Genomic DNA, 18552 nt, shown 5'->3' with positions numbered 1-18552 from the left:
GTTAGACTCCACTTGGCTGGTGTTCTCTACCACCCATCACCCACCATAAATTTGTTCTTTTTCCTCTTCAAAATTCACTTGTGTGGATTTTGAGGATACTCTGTATCTCTCCAGACCCCTTCCATGGCATGTGTTAAGTGCACCTGTGGCACATAAAAATGGTGCAGTAACTCTGTTGGTTGCTCTCTGGAGAATCTAGAAATAAAAAACAGCACTATGTGTTGTGTTTACACGTGTTTAGGCAACAGGTGTGTAGAGGAACAAGATTTTGTAGTGAAAAATAGTATTTTAACAATAGAACTTGCTGCAAAACAACTGGATTGAAACCTTGCTTATAAAATTACATTTCTTACTATGTGAACTGAGTGTTAAAAATATTTTAAAATTGGGTACAAAAAAATACTCTAGGGAAAGCAAGGAGGTAGATTTTTTTGTCTCTAATCTCTTTATGTGTAACAATAGTAAGATTAACATTTCAGAAAAAGCAGTTTCAGGGAGCAGGCTTTTGTTTGTGAGGTGATAGTTTTCTATGAGTAGACTCAAAGGCCATTCAAACCTCGCTGTTTTTTGGGATATTTCAAGTATATTTTTGTAAGAGGATCTTGGGCTCCCTTAAAATCATTTAAAAAATAGCAAATTTGAGTTGTGTGGTCTCTCAGTAGCACAATACAGAGCAGTACTTGATCTTAACTCCTTTTACAGTGATGAATCAGTAGTACAGCCCTTGTCTACAAGGCCATTCAACAAGCACTGCACAGCTCTTGGTACTTTATATTCGTTTCCACAGCTGAATTCCAAATATCTGCAAAATCTGCACACATTACTTGAGATATTCATAGACAGCATCTCTTGTAGTTCATAAATTGCTGCTTTGCCAGGCAGCCACTGAGAATAATTCAGTGTGCACAGTGACACTGGAACAGCTTTAATTTGTGGTATGTACTTTCATTTCATTGCCTTGGTGACTTACCAGTTTCTCAATGAGTTGGGAAACGAGACAAAATTGTTTCCTTGCAGTGCAGTGTGGAGTCTAATCTCTCTTGGTTTGGGGAGCAGCAGTAACACAACTTGTTGGATTTGAAGTTTGCAAGATGCAGCTTTGAGGGTTTTCCATGTGCACTTGTGTGTCACAGAACTGCCTTGTCCTGGTAACACTGGTGGCTCTGTGGAAGTCATCTCATAACTGCTATGAGGATGTTCTCTCTAGAGTTCTGCTCTCTTCTCCTTTTTCTGTGCTTTTTTTTTTTTCTTAAATCTATTTATAATACAGCTATATATATATATTTTTCTAAACAAGATGTAGTCAAACTGATCTGTAGTATTTTGTGATGGGCTTCTTCATAGTTCCTAAAAACTATTTTGATTCGTTGACTTATCAACTTATTATTTATTTTTATTATTTTATTTATTATATATTTATTTATTATATATTTATTTTATTTTTTTTTATTATTTATTTAAATACATGAAAAACAAACTTGACACAGCCCAATTGTAAAGACAGGGGTAATGGATTTTTGCTGATGGTATATACAAGCCTGCTACAGACAGAAAATGGAAGATATCAACTCATCAATAGTGAGTTTAAATTTGTACATTTTAGTGCATCTTTGAGGTACTGAACTTTTAGTCAATTTACTTTTAAAATTCTTGCTAAGTGTTGTATTGATCACCACTGGGAAGTTTGTTTTTATTTTTCTGTCATTGATTAGGGTTATGTAGATTTTCACAAACAGAAAAAACCCAATTCTCTTCCTTTCCTATTATCATAGACAAGAGCGAGATGCAGCAAAATTGTGAAAATTTCCATTTTATTGTCACTGTTTCAATATGCTCTGTATGGAGCATATTGGACTCACTTCTTGGGACTAGACCAAGCATTATGGCAGACTGTTCCTCCAGGTTGTGCTGCTTACTCATCTCTTTTCCCCTTCTGTCAGTGTTCCTCATTAAAGAGCATGTTTGGAAGAAAGGGCTCTGCCCGGCAGAAATGTCGCTTTTCTTCCCTTCCTTCCTGTGATGTTCTGTTGACTGTTCAGCAGCAGTGAGCAGTTCCCTGGCTAGTTTGTACCTTCCCTTCCCAGAAATCAGCTGCTGCACTGTTTCCCCAGCAAGCCCCTGCCCACCACCAGATGAGGCAATGAGAGGACCTAAAGGGCTTCTGTTTTTTCAGTGTTTCTTTGGAAAGACAGGACTGTAATTTCCTCTTCAGAGATGAGAATCGTGACACTGCAAACACATCCTTTGATGACTTCACTCTGTGTGTCTGTGAATGGGGAGAGGTCTCCTTCTGTTCCTGTGTCCTGCCCTCTCCCTGCCCAGTGAATCCTTACAAAACACAACCTTTAGGGTTTTTGTTTTTGAAGAATTTGGAGTTGTAGCAATAACCTGTTGAAGGAATTGATATAAGTTATTCAACATTAATTTAAAAGTTTTTAGTTTGATTGTTAGTTCTAGGCATTTTAGCTAAACAGCCTTGCTTCTGGGTGAGATTAAAAAGAGGAATGAATTTGCAGCTTAAGAGTGTATTAAGTTCTTCTGACACGACTGTTATCACAGCTTCAAAATATCTCATAGCCAAAAAACTGTGCCATCTGCCTTACTGCTTATATTTACAGAATCCTTAATATTTGATACTGTGCCTTGGAAAGACATTCCCTTAAATCCTCGAGGACTAGCATTAAGGAGTCACGCACAGGGTGACACGAATATGAACAGTACTTTGGTGTAGCAGATTTTTCTGAAGAGTTGAGATGGAAACCACAGGGCTTATTTAGTTTAAGAAAGGCTTATATTTTTAAAGGTGCTGAGTTTGTCAGTATGAGTTTCTGATTGCCCTTTCAGTAAGGCACAGTCAAGTGTTTTCCTTAGAGGAGAAGCAAGTTTGAAGTAGCTACAATTATGAAATACTTCAAGCATCATGATTAATTGGAGACTCCTTACTTGGCTCCACCTTAGTAACTCAAATAATTGATATTTTTGTATGACAAATGGTGCTGCCCTTTTTCCATTGAAACTTATTAAAGGGATCACTTACATAGATAAGGAAATCTTTCTGTTTATGCTGTTCTTTTACTCCTTGTTGTTCTACAAGGATATTTTAGTCCAAGTGTTGCAGCTACACCGGCAGTTGCAGGTGCTTTGTAAATGTCTACAATATAAAATTGTTACTCTTGATTGTCATCATTTCCTTATGTGTCTTAATTTGAGTTAATTGTATTTTACTGAGAGTATTTTACTTAACCTTTAGTATTTATAACATTTTATCTTTTAAGGATGAAAAACTAGTATATGTCATCTGGTTAATGAACAGTTGACTTGATTCATCCCTCTACTGGACTAGGTTTAAATAAATAGGTAAAGCTTCCAATTTTGGAGATAATAAATAAAAATAAGGAGTTGAGTTATGTTGTCAGTTGTTCTATTGGTGCTGTTTGCTTTTTTTAAATCAAGTTACATGTTGCCAGTCACCAGCCATTTGTCTCCTAAAATGATTATTCTTGAAAATTTAGTAGTTTGAGATTTTTAGAGGGGGAAAAGTTAATTGTTTTGTGTGTACAAGTGTTCTAAGCCATTAAGATAATGTGGTAGTGGAGCATATGGAGCATACCACAGCAGTATTTACTCTGAAGATAGAGGAACCTTAAAGCTTATCTTATCCAGCTTAATTAATTTTATAAGTATGCCAGAATTACCATACTGCTATGCACAGCACTTGAAACTTTCTTTCACTAGTGCACAAAGCCTGTTTCAAGTAGTATAAATAAAGAGAAGCATTCCGTTCTGCACTTTGACCCCACAGAAATAAACTCGTACCTTGCTGGGATTCCAGCCTGCAGCCACCACAGGGCTCTGCTCTTTGGACTCAGGAGGAATTGGTGACTTTGCTTTCCTTCTCATCAAGAAAATTTTCATGAGGAGGTTTCATCTAAACTGAAGAGTTGATCTTTCTCAGGCAAAGCTTGAAGTAGCCTCATAGCATTCCAGTCTTCTTCTGTTATGTATTGGTGAAATTGGTGGAACTTCCTGTTCATGAGCTATAACACAACAGGATGTATACTAAATATTCCTTATGAAGTGGTCAGACTTGGAATTGCAGGTTTCCAGTATCTTTATCTGTTTGTAGGATGGCATTGATAGTGTAGCAAAAACTTGCCAGAAACTTGTTTTTCTTTTTATTGACCTTTTTGTGGAATTGCTCATAGCAAGAGGAGAACTAAAAAGTACCATATTTATTAAATGATGATAAGTAAGGAATAAATGCATAGGGTGGCAAAAAAACCCCACAAAACCAAACAAACCCCAGAGATTGCTGGATAATAGTAACTGGTATGCAGCCAGGGCTGTGGTTTGAAATGTGCAGTTGTATTGATAAGAAGAATGTCTAAATTCCACTGAGACTTTTGCATCCAAAACCTTACTTTGTACTGGCTTGAATCTCTGTGTGAAAATCTATTCCAAGACTGAATCCTGAATACAGGCTTTCCTTTTGCTTGTGAACTTAAGAGTGAGTAAATTAGGCTTGAAAGAGATGTTTTAGAGAATGTTCTTGATTGTGAGTTAAACAGTAGATGTGGGTTTGAGATCTGACCAGCTTGTGCTGATGTGTTTTCTTGGCTTCACCCTAGTTTTTGATGACGGTGATGAAAGGACCTTGAGACGAACTTCATTATGCTTGAAGGGAGAAAGGCACTTTGCAGAAAGTGAGGTAAGACAGTGGTGGACATGGAATTAAAAATATATTATTAATTAATATCTTTTTTATAACAAGGTATTGCAAACCATTGTTGCTTCCCCCTTTTCCATGTAGACACTTGATCAACTGCCACTAACCAATCCAGAGCACTTTGGAACTCCAGTTATTGGGAAGAAATCTAATAGAGGGAGAAGATCTTCTCTTCCTGTGTGAGTTTTGAGAGTGTTCTGCTTTTCCATTAGTGTCCTTTGCTAAAACTGAAGCAGTCCCATTGAAGCTGCAATGGTCTCAATGCTGTCACCTGAATTTTGTGCACAGCTGATTGATATGGTCATATGCTGGCAATATTATGAAATTGAAGGGTTTTTTCCCTCTAGTACCCTTAAGAACATTTATGCTTCTTTCATCTAATAGGAAATACAATATTTTTAACCTCTATATTGAACACTATAAAAAAAACAAGGATGATTTCTAATTTTTGGGGTAGAGAGCACTTTTCTTTGTTTCATGTCTGTGCACAATCAGAACCTGAGTCATGTCTCCAATTCTGACATGATGCTGTTTTAAAATACTGCTACTTGGAAAGAATTCCTACAAAATTCCTCTTAGTAAGTGCACTTAATATTTAAGTGTATTTCAAGCCATTTCAGCTCTTAAAGTTGTAACTGTTTTTGGAGCTTTGTAAAATAGAAAAATCTTGTGAACTCTCTTTGGTTTTCAAGTAGTAACTTCAGACAAACTTTAAAATATCATACATTTTGATAATTCAGTACTGAAGATGAAAAGGAAGAAGAAAGTAGTGAAGAAGAGGATGAAGATAAGAGGCGCCTCAATGATGAATTGCTTGGCAAGGTTGTGAGTGTGACTTGTAATGCAGAGAAGGCAGACTGGTACCCAGCTTTGGTGAGTTCCTTTTGCAGCAAAGCTGTGAATGTAGTCAGGCTAAGCTCTACTCCCATGTTTGCTAAAAATACAAGTGTTTGCAGTATCTATGAAGAGTAGGAAAGCAGAGATTAACATTTATGTGTAAGTTACAGTTTCATGGTGTTAAAGTGTTTTAGAACTGCATACAAAATGATCAGTGTGTAATGATACTTTTCTTCTAAAAATAAAATGTTAGGACTTGCACTCCCAGGCAATTTAAGATGATCTAGATTTATGAATTTTAATTGCAGTGGGATTTAATTTTTTTTTAATCTAATTGTCTTTTTCCTTAGATTTCCAGTTTTAGGAAATACTAATTCCTTTGATGCTCTGATGTAGTGGTCAGTTGCTCTAGGAGCAGATGTTGGTGCTTATTTATATTTGACTGTCAATAAATGATACAGCTGTTCATTGCCACTGCTGATAATAAATATACATTAAATAAATCTGAGTTCAAGTAGACTTGAAAATGCAGACAGTTTGCATCTTATTGATAAACACAGAAAAGTTTACATGTGCATATTAAAAGTTGCTTTTTGTAGAAAACTTTTTGGTATTTTCAGACATGATGTAATGAATAGTGAACAGTTGACACTGCCTTATCCCCCTGTATCTACCTCAATTTAAAATATGGTATTGTACATGTTCTGGTTGTAGCTCTCTTTATTAATGGCAGATTAACATGGTTCTTAACTGGTGGGTTAAGTCCTTAGGGGTCATATATATCTATTTAACATTTTCTGCTTGTATATAGCGGAAAAAAAAAAAAAAAATTCTGTTAGTTTTAAATACCAATTCTGCAAATGCATTTTTATCACTTTCTTTAGACCTATAGGTGATACTGCTGTGGAAGGATGTGCTGGATTTCACAGTGGTTTATGTTATCCACACCTCAATAAACAAACAAAAAAACAAACTTAAGTCTCAGTTTAAATGCCAAAAATTGGAAGCTGGTATAAAATAAGGGGGTTTGTGACTTTTTAAATAGATGCTTTTAAAAAATTTTCTGTGAACAAGAATAAAAAAAGCAGAGTGAATGGTCAGGGTCTTGTGATATGACCTCAGTAGATTAGTTTTCAAATGAAATTTTAGACTTTTTTGGCTTGTACATAGTAAGTCAATAGTTTGGGGTAAATTGCTTCTTGAAATTTCTTGTTGTTGGCCTTGGTAGCATAAATTGAAGTAGGTTTGTTTACCCAATTCTGGAAATAAAAGAAACAGAAAACAGCTGTTTTCCTGCAGTCTATCTTTTTTCCTTTCAAGATCAGCTTTTATTTTTTTATGTTTTTTTTTGATAAAGGGATGTTTTATTTGAATCTTCAGGTTGTGTCACCAAGCTGCAATGACGACGTCACTGTGAAAAAGGACCAGTGTTTAGTTCGATCCTTTGCAGATTCCAAATTGTAAGTGATAGCTCATTTTGATTAGATACCTGTGGGAGGAAACTGGGAAGCTAATCACTTACTGCTCCTGAAGATGGTATTTCTTTCAAAAGGAAAGGGTACAGTTTCCTGTAATGCTGGATGGACACATCAGGCATTCAGTCTTATTTCCAGCTGACTCCTGTGCTTCTTCACCCTTATTTCCATTGTGTGTAACAATAAGAATTCATTCAATCAAGAAAGTTTCTAGTGCTTCTTCATTTAAAAATATTGACAACATAAATAACTTAAATTGTAAACACTTGTGTCTTTCTTTTTTTTTTTTTTACCTAATTTCTATCCTTTAAAATGAATTTTGGTTTTAATTATTTCCCTTATTGCCTTCAACAACCTTCTTTATGGGTGTCAGTTGTAGTAGTTTGGGTATCTGCCTCATTACCTCCAGTGCCCAGATGTCCATAGCTGTTTAGATAGTTTATAAGGGTTTCATCTACTCTTTTTTAATAGGAAAGAGAATTTAAATAGAATTGTTAATTAAAATGTTTACAGAATCTGAATCATATTCCTTTAAAAAGAAGGAGAAGTCCTGTTAGTCCATCCTGCACTCCAAAAGGGAGAGAGAGGAGAGAGAGACAGAGATTTTTACATAATGAATAATGTATTCACAAGAGCATGAAGACTGTTTCTGGGTTTTTTTAAAGGCTGCTCCCCTTTATTTCTCTTCATTGTTCTTGTATTGCATCTGTGTTAACAAATTGTAACTAAAAACTTCTTCTCCAAAGGCCACCTGTCACCCTTTATTTCAAAGTGAGCAGTTTTTGATTTTTGCTAGCCATGATTTTGAGTAGGTTATGAATACTTGTTTACTGAAATGTACTTCAAGTACCTGAAGACTTGGTTAATTTTGATCTCTTAATGTAGATATGTGTCATCAGCCTTCTGCATGAGCCTGGCTCTTTCTGTACTGAAAGTTGAATGTTACTGGTAAAATCCAAACTTACTCTGTTTGGCTTTTTATTTTTTTTCTCCCAGAGCATTATGGCTTTAACTTCAGAAAATGGCAGCCTCTAATTCCTGAGGTTTTACTCCAGATTTTCTGAAATAATGAAAGAAGGAAAAAAAAATGTGTTAGACTAACTCACTTCTCAGGCTTTCCCTGCAATTTGGTTAGGATTTTTCTTGTAACTCAGTGATTGGATATCCACTATGACTTTGGAACAGAGCAACCTCCATATGCTTTGCTGTGAGAACACTTCTGTAATTTAAGAATTAAAATCAACTGCCTCTCAATGCAAATCTGTGAATTGGCTTCACTGTTGTTCTGTGCTAGTAAAAAGGCATTTGAAGATAGAGGACTTGCTTCTGTCCTCTTCGATAGATCCTTGTTTTGGAGAGCAGCTGTGGATTCTTGTGAATATTTTCAGTTTAGAAAATTATTTTTGCCTGCATGTTTAACCTTTGCAAATTTATGCAGGTTTAGCAATTAAAGTAAACGACATTTACAAAGTTTTCTTAGTTACTTAAGGATACTTCAATGCCTGGATTTCAAAGATTGGGAGCTTACCCTGGGTAGCTTACTCTTGTATTTAGACCATACAATAACAAGGTGCCTTGGGCAATTAATTCTTAGCAAGTAAATAACTCTTGAAAACTTCAGATATTGCTGTTTTCCTAAGTCAAATGCTTGCTTTTCTGTGATGTAATTGCAAAACCTTATTCTTTTACAGTTACTCAATAGCAAGAAAAGACATTAAGGAGCTAGATCTTCAAAACATACCAAAATCAGAATCTTCTCCTAAAAAAGGTAATTCTAAATAAATTCTAGGTGTTTAAAAGAAGTAATTTCATACAAAGGTTCTTTTAACATTTGCTGATAAATGTAGATTTCTGATAATTGTTCTTGGATATTTTGTAAACAGTTTTAAATGGGAGAGATTAGAGAAACTTTGAATAGAGCTGTGTCTAGTAGAAATCTTTATTTGATTTTTATTTCATTATTTTAATCCAGTCCAAATTTGTGGAAAATGAATAGAATATTTCCAGGATAGTCTGTTTGAAGTGTCAGTGAGCAATGGAATATTTAGTTACCTGTCCTAATGCTAAAATTTTGTGTTGTTGCTCAAAACTCTCTGTTTACATTAAAGATACCCAGACAGCAAGGTGTAAACTTCATAGCAACCACAGTCTGTGATTAATATTTAGTTTAAAAATATAATTACAGAATTGGATGGATGGATGACATGGATACCACAATCCATCAAAACATGAAATGGGTTAAGGAGAAATGTCTAATTATCTTTATTAAAAATTATAATAAAAAGTCCCCACTCAACAACAAAAGTATCTGGTTTGAGTAAAGGTGTGGAGCAGCTCCTTACAAGTCAAGATTTAAAATGCTTCAAATGAAAGCTTGAGGTGGTTTTGATTGATTTGTCTAATATTACACAATTTCTCTTCTACTTTGTTCTTAATAGCTGTTTCACAGTACAAGAACTTTAAAACAGCCAAAAAAACCCCAGCAGATGCCAGGTTTGAGATAAATTGAAGAAAGGGACTTTTTTCCTGTGCAGAACATAATTGGGTTGTGACATTCCTTGCTACAAGGGAATATTTTGGAACCAGAGGTACTAATGGTTTCAAAAAAAAAAAAGTTGAGACTAATGTCTGGAGGTTTTTCTGTCAGCAGTGTTAAAAACTGGTACCTTTTCTTCTCTGGTAAAACTGAGCAGGTCATTGCAGTATGTTCTTTTGGGTGTTTCTCTGGCTCCTTTATTGAAGTCTTTTATTGTGACTGAGGGGCTGATTTTGGGGTTATCTGGGTTTGTTTTGCTTTGTTGTATTCCACCCTTGGAGCACCTCTTCAAGGAGAAGAATTTGAGGTATTTCCATTGTACAAGTGTAATTTCTGCCTGTCCCATCTCTCCTTTGCTCACTAAATGTTAATGTCACATTTCTTTGGGCAGTGCTCTTTTTTATTTTAATTTTTTTTAATCTAAAACATTATATTTTGGAAAGATCAAAGTAACCCATGGTGCTTGATCTGTGATGGATTCATTGCATTTGAGTTGGTGTTGTGATTTTCAAGGTGAAAAGGAAATAAAAAATGCTTTGTTGACTGTGAATGCTACAGATGAGGTAAAGCCAGGGCCCTTTCCTCTGTAGGGCTACAGGAGGCAACCACGTTTCTCAGCACCAGGGGTGTTCCTCGGAACTGGAAAATGGACATCAGTGAAATTCTGGAGTCCTCTAGCAGTGATGAGGAGGATGGAGCTGCTGCAGAAACTGATGAGGAGGAGCAAAAACGAGAAGAGAAAACGGAAGAAGTAGCGGTGAGTCTGGACAATTTAAATTATTTTTCAAGGATAATTTAATAACTTGCCTGAAAATCCTGCACTTTCCAACATAATTATTCTCAGACTTGGTTCACTTCAGTGTCTTTTCAGTCATGTTCATTTTCTCTCTGCTAGTTGTCTTTATTGGGATTTGTGAGCAGTGGCAAGTTGTCTCCTGCTAGCCAATGAATAAACTGGAGACAAATCTCAGAAATTAGGAATTCAGGGCAGAGAAGAGTGAAAGGTTCTGGGTCAAAAGAAAAGACAAACCCAAGAAAACTATGTTGAGCCTAATAGTAGTAACTGTACCTTAAATATAGTATCTTTTTATTTTGTAATTTCCTTTTGTATTTTACTTTGTATGTAGGTTATATAAAATTAACTTGTTTCTGAAAACAGTATAGTGTGATTTAAAAAAAAAGATAAACGCTTTCAAACAAAAACAGGTTGACTGAAACTGTGAACTCATCCACAGGGCAATAAATGCTACTTAGAGCAGTACAGGACTGACCTTCGTGCGTGTTAGGCTGGGAATCACGGTATGATGTGGTGGATGGATTTTGTGTCTAACGTGTTTTGGCATGTATAGACTGTGAGAGGAATTCATGGAGAGCAGCCCTGTGGAGAAGGGCTCGGGGGTTCTCATGGATAAAAGGCTGGACAGGAGCCAGCAATGAGCACTCGTGGCTCAGAAAGCCAAATGTGTCCTGGGCTGCATCAAAAAGGGGATTCTCCTCTTTCCTCTGCTCTCGTGAGCCGTGAAGCACTTTTCAGCTCCAAGGTCCTCAGCACAGGAGAGACCTGTGGAGGTTGCTCCAGAGGAGGCCACGAAGCTGCTCCGAGGGCTAGAGCCAGGCTGGGAGAGCTGGGTGTGTTCACCTGGAGGAGGCTCTGGGAGAGACCTGAGGGCTCCTTCCAGGGCATAAAGGGGCTCCACGAGAGCTGGAGAGGCACTTGGGACCAAGGGCGTGGAGTGATAGGACAAGGGGGAATGGCTTTAAACTGAAAGAGAGGTTAAAGTTGGACATCAGGAAGAAATTCTTGTTTGTGAACGTGGTGAGGCCCTGGCACAGATTGCCCAGAGAAGCTGTGGCTGCCCCATCCCTGGCAGTGTTCCAGGCCAGGTGGGACAAGGCTTGGAGGAACCGGCTCTGTTGGAAGGTGTCCCCTTCCAATTCTAATTCCAGGGAATTAGAACTGGATGATCTTTAAGGTCCCTTCCGACAGAGATCATGGAATGTGATTCCATGATTCTCAAATTAACAGTTTTTCTGCTTTCGAATATTTTAAGTGGCTCGTTTTCCATGAAGTTAGCCCGTTTCTTCATGTCATCAAAACCATCGTTACAGAATTCCTTTCTATTTCTGCTCCCTGCTTGTAACCTGCATGTTGGATTTAGAAGCATGGGCGGAGGTGGGGGGCGGGCAGGGCAGGCACTGCGGGATTTGTTTCCCCATCAGGCCGTTCTCACAGTATCCCCCGAAAACAGGAGCCGTGAACCCCCAGTGCGGGCTGTGTGTCGGGAGGAAGGTCAAACGCCGCTTCCCTTCCCCGTGCCTTCCCTTCCCACACGGAATGGCCGATGGCGCTTGGCGGCGGCCTCGGCGTTCCCAGGGCAACCGGCAGCGGGCGCGGCGCAGGCGCGGGGAGCGGCCGCGGGAGCCGGGGCTGGCCGGGGGCTCGGAGATGGGCTGGCCCTTCCCTCTCTGCCTTTCATCTAATGCCTCGCGTTCTCCCTAGTATTACTAGTTCGTTTTATTAATTTTTTTTATTTTTTTTTTTAATTTTTTTTTTCCGTGCGGAAGAGAATGTAAGTAATGCCGGTTAACCGCGGCCGCCGCGCGGGGAGAGAGAGAGAGAGCGAATATTTGGAAGTCAGGCTGAAAATATGTCCAGGCAGTGGGCAGATTAGATAGAAAGGAAGTAAAACCATTTTACGTTTGAAAGAATGCAGCTGCTAGGTAAGGATCGTGTGCTTGAATCTGTGATGTGAACGTGTTGTTTGGGGATGGGGGTTTGACTTGGGTTTCTGCTCTGGGAACTGTCTGGTGGAGCTTGCAGCCAGGGGAGATCTTTCCAGGTAAAAAAAAAAAAAAAAAACAATAAGAATCTATTTTTAGGTGTGAATTTTATGTTTGGATATCAGTGTTTTGGAAAATGGAGTAGATGGCTGTATAAGAATGATGGTGTGATAAGATAAATCTGAGATAAATGTGTGCAGAAATGTAAAATCCTCTGGGTTTTTTCCCTGTGTTTGCAGTGAAAAAGACTGAATAGGCCACATTTTGCAGGGTGTGAACTGTTGCAGTCTGTATTGCTCTGTCTGTATTAACATTGGTTAAAATTTGAGTATCAGTCACTGAAAATCAAGGATTGCTGTACTAGTTTTCTAGTACCCATTTTATTATCATTTTTCATGCCTATTGCATAAAATGCTGTCTGTTTCAAACAAAGAAGGGGGAGGGGGAAGCTTGGTTGTTTAAAAAAAAATAAAAAAAGGCATTCCTGTAAAAGAAATAGAGATTATTTTTAAAGAATGATGTTAATGTAAAATAGTGAAGCAGAGGATTCCTGGCAGGTGGATGTGCTGATAGGAGAAGCTGTGGAATCCATTATTTCCAGGTGACAAGTAGGAATGTAAGGTGAGCATCTTCATGCTGAAGCTGTGTAGCAGAGGGTAGATACGAATCTTTTTAGATAATGTCAGAGCAGAACTGTCATGATGGCCCATTAAATCAAATTCCTGGTTCAGCTGTTAGAATACATATTTTTAATTGTGGGCCGTGCTAGATATTGCAACAGACAACGTTTAGGGAATTTAAGGAATTTCTATTTCTTCTCCCATAAAGGCAGTAATACTGGCCACAGAGAGAATCGACAAGTGAATGATTGGGGTTTTTTTTGCCTGTATTTGAATACAGATGTTGCATTACTGATATTTTACATTTTACACAGAGTGCTTCCTTTTACTAATCAAGGTCAAAAAATAGCTCCTGTCCATCCTCTCCCAGAACATTCTCAGTGGACTTTTTGTTTTAGAACTGTAATCGGTTATATTATTAGAGATGGGAGTGAGATTATAAAAATACTTTATTTTCCCCCTTTCCCATCTTTTGGTATGCACAGCAGCTTTGCTGTCAGGGCCTGTCCAGCTGCTGCCCAGCCATGATAGGCCATCATTAAATAATCAAATGGACACAGACCTACTTAATATATAATCACAGGATAAAGTCAGTCAAAAAAGTCTAATTCTGGAATGGAAGGGATACTATTTTTCTGAATTAGGATCTTTTATAATGATAATGGAGCAGTGAGATCTGTTGTAGCTGGTGACATTAGATCGTGTCATTTTTCCAGTAGCTGGCTTAAAAATCTGCAACTTTTTTTTGGCAGAAACTGTCTTTCTGAGTGTGTTGCCTTTTATGACATCTTTAAGAGGTGGGAGAATTGGTACCACCAGGTTTCCAGGTTTTACATGGCTTTTGTAAGCTAAGGAGGGGGAACAAACATGGTGTTGGTTTGGTGCTCCTCCTCACCCGTGGAGAGTGACTTGTGTGGTCCAGAGTTGACTGGGAAGGAGGACAATGTGGAAATTGCTTGTCATGGCCTCTAACAGGGATTGCATTACACAGAGCTACTCAGCATGTTCAAATTGCTGGAATTTTGATGATAGAGTGGTACAACTCAGGATTATTTTCCATTAGCAATTAAAGTTTTAATAACACATTTCATCAAAAGTGTAAAAATCCAGAGGTATTACAGAAAAAATTCTTTATTGAATGAAAATTAAAAGAATCATTCAGTTAATTTGAATCTAGATAAAAATCTGGATACTGCTTTTGCTTCTTAACCAGTTTTCAACATGTCAGAATAAGATGGTCAGCTATGTTTGGAAAGTACATTTGGCAGTCTATGCACTGCAGCTACAAGGAAAGAGAAGATCTTAAGTCAAGTATCTCCACATAGAAACAAAAGCTTTTGGAACATTGACCATTACCTGATTTTTATTTAAAACAGGTTGTATCTACTACTGTATTTGCTTGTATTTAAGTTGTTCTGTCAGGGAAGAAGAAAGAAGAATCTAATCTAAACATAAGGTAGTGAAGTGGAAGATTCCAGACAGGTAAACGTGCTGGTAGGAGAAGCTGTGGAATCCACTGTGATCCATCACATTTGTTTCTCAAGCTTAAATATTCAAATACTCTCTGTTTTACAAGGGAATGTGTAAACAGCATTTGGTTTTGACTCTGTCTCCCTGTGAGCCATTCTGATTCCATTAGAATGAAGATCTTAACATGTAGTTATTTCAAATATCTTTTCAGTATATGTTCTTAAAAGATACATTCACTTAAGACCAGAGTAAAGGCAAGGAATTTCTTCAGAAAAATATTCCAGCTAGCTGGTCTCCATGGCTCATTGAGGAAAGAGTTGTAGCACCTCCAGGTGTTTGCTAGGAGGGAATTTCTTCAAGTCTTATTTCTGGCAGTCACCTGGAGGATGTATGTGTAGTATGTTTAATGAGGTGCATTCATTTAACCTTTTTGAGGTTTGTGCCTCACAACAGCATCAAAAAAAATCAGTCACAGTTACTTTACATTGTTGAAAAGGGAAGATGCCAGAGGCATTTTCCAATGTTCCTATTCTGCAAATAAGCAAGGATTTCAGTTCTCATGATAAGTTGTTACTCTATATTTTATTAGCATTAAGTCCATAAAGGAAGGATGAGAAATCCATTATGTGTTTTAGGCGGCTTGAAATTCCTACAAATAATCAGTAGTCAACTATTAAAATATTTACATTTTGCTTCAAAATAATGTTTGTTCCCTGTGTAGGCTTTGGTCTAAGTAGTTGTGGGGGAAATCACATAAAATCATACCCAAATTGCTATGTCAGTTGCAACCTATTTGTATTTTAAAATAACATTGAAATAGCTGACTGGAAGTTAAATACAGGAAAACGGTCATTTCAGAGTTAATGAAGGGTGATATCCAGAAAGAAGTGTTTTATTAGATATTAAGAAGAAATTCTTCCCTGTGAGGATGGTGAGGCTGTGGCTGTGTCCCATTCCTGGGACTGTCCGAGGCCAGGTTGGATGAGGCTTGGAGCAGCCTGGTCTAGTGGAAGATGTCCCTGCCCATGGCAGGAGATGGAACAAGATGGTATTTTAGGTCCCTCCCAATCCAAACCATTCTAAGATTATTTGATTTATGTGTCTAAGACCCCCTAAGCAGCTGTGATGTGTAATGCACAGAATAGTCTTTAAAAATAGCTGAACATCGATTAGCAAATCCTCCTTCTCATGCATGTGTGCATTTGTAGGAGTTCTGGCTACTGTGAAGCACAGCCTGCATCATGCCATGCACAAATGTTCTTTAAAGGCTTTCTTGCTCACAGTTTTATGCAAAGAGGCATTCTCAGAATGTCAGTCCAAGAGAAGTTGCAAACTGAGGCGCAGCTCTGGAGTGAGTCATTGTTGGTTTGTGGAATTTCTGGTTCTTGTTGGTACAAATTAACATTTTAAGACCATGCTCATCTCCACGTGGTTTCAAGCTGTTAACTTGTTGCAATCAGTTTAATTCTTGTCATTTCCTTAATTAGTTTTCAAGCTTGGCATTAGAAAGCAAATGTGCAAGTGATGAAATCACATTGAAGTACTGTGAAGCAACAAAATTACATTAACTGTAATTCTGGCAGCTTGTCTTGATCATCTCCTCCTCTGAACTCCAAATCCTGTGTATGCTGCTCTTCCTCTTCACCTGCATTTCTTTCAGAGGAGCATTTATGGTCTTGTCAGTCTATTTATAACATAAAAGAAAGATCTGTCCCTGGTAGCTCCACCTCGGATTGCCTGAGTTCAGGGTGTACGTGCTTGGAGGTAGAGATTCATTCTTTCTTTTGTAGAAGAAACTATTTCATCTTTTGTGCTCCCACTCAGCTCTAAAGGTTGGCACCCACAGAAGCTTTAACATCTTTCTGTAGAGTAAATGATGAGTCAGGATAACAGAGCCACATTCTTGTTTAAAATCATGCTAAGGACAGAGGTAAAGCTCATGGTGAATTAGGTGGCTTGAAACCAAATGAGGCAAAACCAGTTATGAGTGTTCTGCACATTTCTGTGTGCTTGCCATATAGTTCCAGAAAACACACAAATGCTGATAGCATTGCTTGGAATGCAATAAGAAATTGAGTTAGGAAAGGAAGGTGGCCATTATACAAAGATAATCTTCATTGTTGATTTTATTGTTTTACTGTTTCCAGTGTTCTCTAATGGATGTGGCCTGTTTGTCAGAAAGGAGGAATAAGATTACAAACCCATATAATTTGAGACTTTCGATTAGAAAAGGGGCATCTTGGAGATTTTTATTAATTTTCATTTAAATGAAATTCAGCCTCTCATCCTGAAATGGAAAAGTTTTTCTCATGTTGCGTTTAGCTGTGCTATTGGATGAACGGCAGAAAAGTCTCAGTTTTGAACTCTGGCAACTTAAAATTTTTGTGTTGTTTTGCCTCTCACTTGTACTTACCTTTGGCTACAGTCTCCCTCTTTTTGCAATATCTGTATAAGAAAAAATGAAATGGAGAGACAGAACTCTCTTCAGTAACTGGTTTTAAACAATTATAACTGTGAATTTATTTATGCCCAGTCTCAAATGGACTGATGATGATCACGGGCTATGGCATCAGCATTTCTCAGGTGTGTCCTTGATTTGGGTGCAGATTTACAGCAGCTTAGATGAACCCCCATGGCAGAGGAGATGGGACTAGATGGTCTTTAAGGTCCATTCCACCCCAACCTGTTCTATGATTTTGTGATGGCTGATATATTTAAAGTAAAACTCAGCTCTAACTCAGAACAGCAGAGACTCCTGGGAATTCTTCAATGTCCACTTCCAAACAGATAATCCTAGTAAAAAAATGACATTTTATCCTCATGTTGCAGTTAAGCATATGCAGGAAGGTCTTTCTCATTTTGGCCAGAAGCAAAAAAGCAGCTGATCCATGATTTATTCCATGGTGACAGTCATTCAGGTCTTACTCAAGTGACTTCTCAGAAGGATTTGGTGCCTGTTCTGGCATCAGTACCAGGCACAGCTCAGACTCCCTCTGTCAAGGGGCTCATACACTATCAACAGAGAGAAGCAGGTGCAGAATTTGGGATATCTCACACTGGTGGATGATTACTGCAGCCAGGTTTTATGCCCCCACCCTATAATGCTTTTCATCTTTCCTTTTTGCTTTTCTTCAGCTGAAAGTACTGGGTCTCAGTGGAAGGGTTAAATTCTGGCTGCAATATATATCACTATTTCTAATCTACATTTCTGCTGTTCTGACCCACAGTTCTGGTTTGGCATTGTGCCCACACAGAAGAAATGGCTTTAATTCAACTATTCAGAAATATTTCTGAATGTTTACTGTTATTAGATGTATTTAGTTTGCACAGTTTGCACGTATTGCCTTCAGTCAGTAAACATTACAGTAGATGGTAGAAATTTCTCGATCTTGAAGTTATTTTGCAGTCTAGATGGGGAGAAAAGAGCTGTGGTTTCTATAGCAATACTTCACTTGATAACCTGGAAGAGCATGCTAATTCTATAGATAACTGTCTCTCCTTATATAATCCCTGTAAATGTGCTGAGCAAATGGTAACCGATGCTGTACAGTGTTGTGATTACACATTTAATTTCCTCCAGTTATTCCTGAAGAAAAATTAGTGAAGACACAGATATTGTGTATTTCTGATTGTAGCTGAGCCCTATTGGGTTCAGAAGCTCAGAATTCAGTGAAGCAGGCAGGGCTGGGATTCATTCTGATGCTGGGCAGATTGCTTGCTGGTTAGCGAGGCACTAGCATGTACATCCCCATTTCCTTGCCTATTTCCTTGCCTTGAAGCTTAAAGTTTACAGAATGCAGAGATGACTGAAATCTAAATTGTTGTTCTGGTTTCCTTCTGGAATTGCTTGTCACTTTCCTGTTATTTTTAATAATGTAATGATGAGATTTTTTGACACGTACTGTACGTCTTTCCTTCAAGACAGCTGCAGCCTGCCTTGTGCAAACTGCCAGGCTGGCAGGAAGAAAGTGGCATGCAGAAAGCATTGCAGGGAAAAGGTTTTCTTTTTTTTTTTTTTTGTCTCTGCTAGAATCTCAGAATTCCACAAAGATACATAGACATTATTTTCTCTACCTACCCCTTCCACCTCCCAATAAATTTACTTTA

General features: G+C 37.9%; 1 protein-coding gene across 7 annotated transcripts in view; it reads left to right on the top strand.

Annotated features, from left to right (window-relative positions):
- Positions 1–18552, top strand: part of ARID4A (AT-rich interaction domain 4A) — a 45921-nt gene that overhangs the window by 9745 nt on the left and 17624 nt on the right. For all 7 annotated transcript variants that reach the window (XM_033515416.1, XM_015630745.1, XM_015630743.1 and 4 more), the window contains 6 exons: positions 4629–4708; positions 4811–4905; positions 5467–5599; positions 6944–7023; positions 8730–8806; positions 10165–10331. In XM_033515416.1, the coding sequence (XP_033371307.1) occupies positions 4629–4708; positions 4811–4905; positions 5467–5599; positions 6944–7023; positions 8730–8806; positions 10165–10331 (632 nt within the window). The remainder of the gene's footprint in view (positions 1–4628; positions 4709–4810; positions 4906–5466; positions 5600–6943; positions 7024–8729; positions 8807–10164; positions 10332–18552) is intronic.

This window comes from Parus major, chromosome 5, assembly GCF_001522545.3.
Source record: "Parus major isolate Abel chromosome 5, Parus_major1.1, whole genome shotgun sequence".
NCBI classification, from domain to species: Eukaryota; Metazoa; Chordata; class Aves; order Passeriformes; family Paridae; genus Parus; species Parus major.
This window is presented reverse-complemented; position numbering and strand designations above follow the sequence as displayed.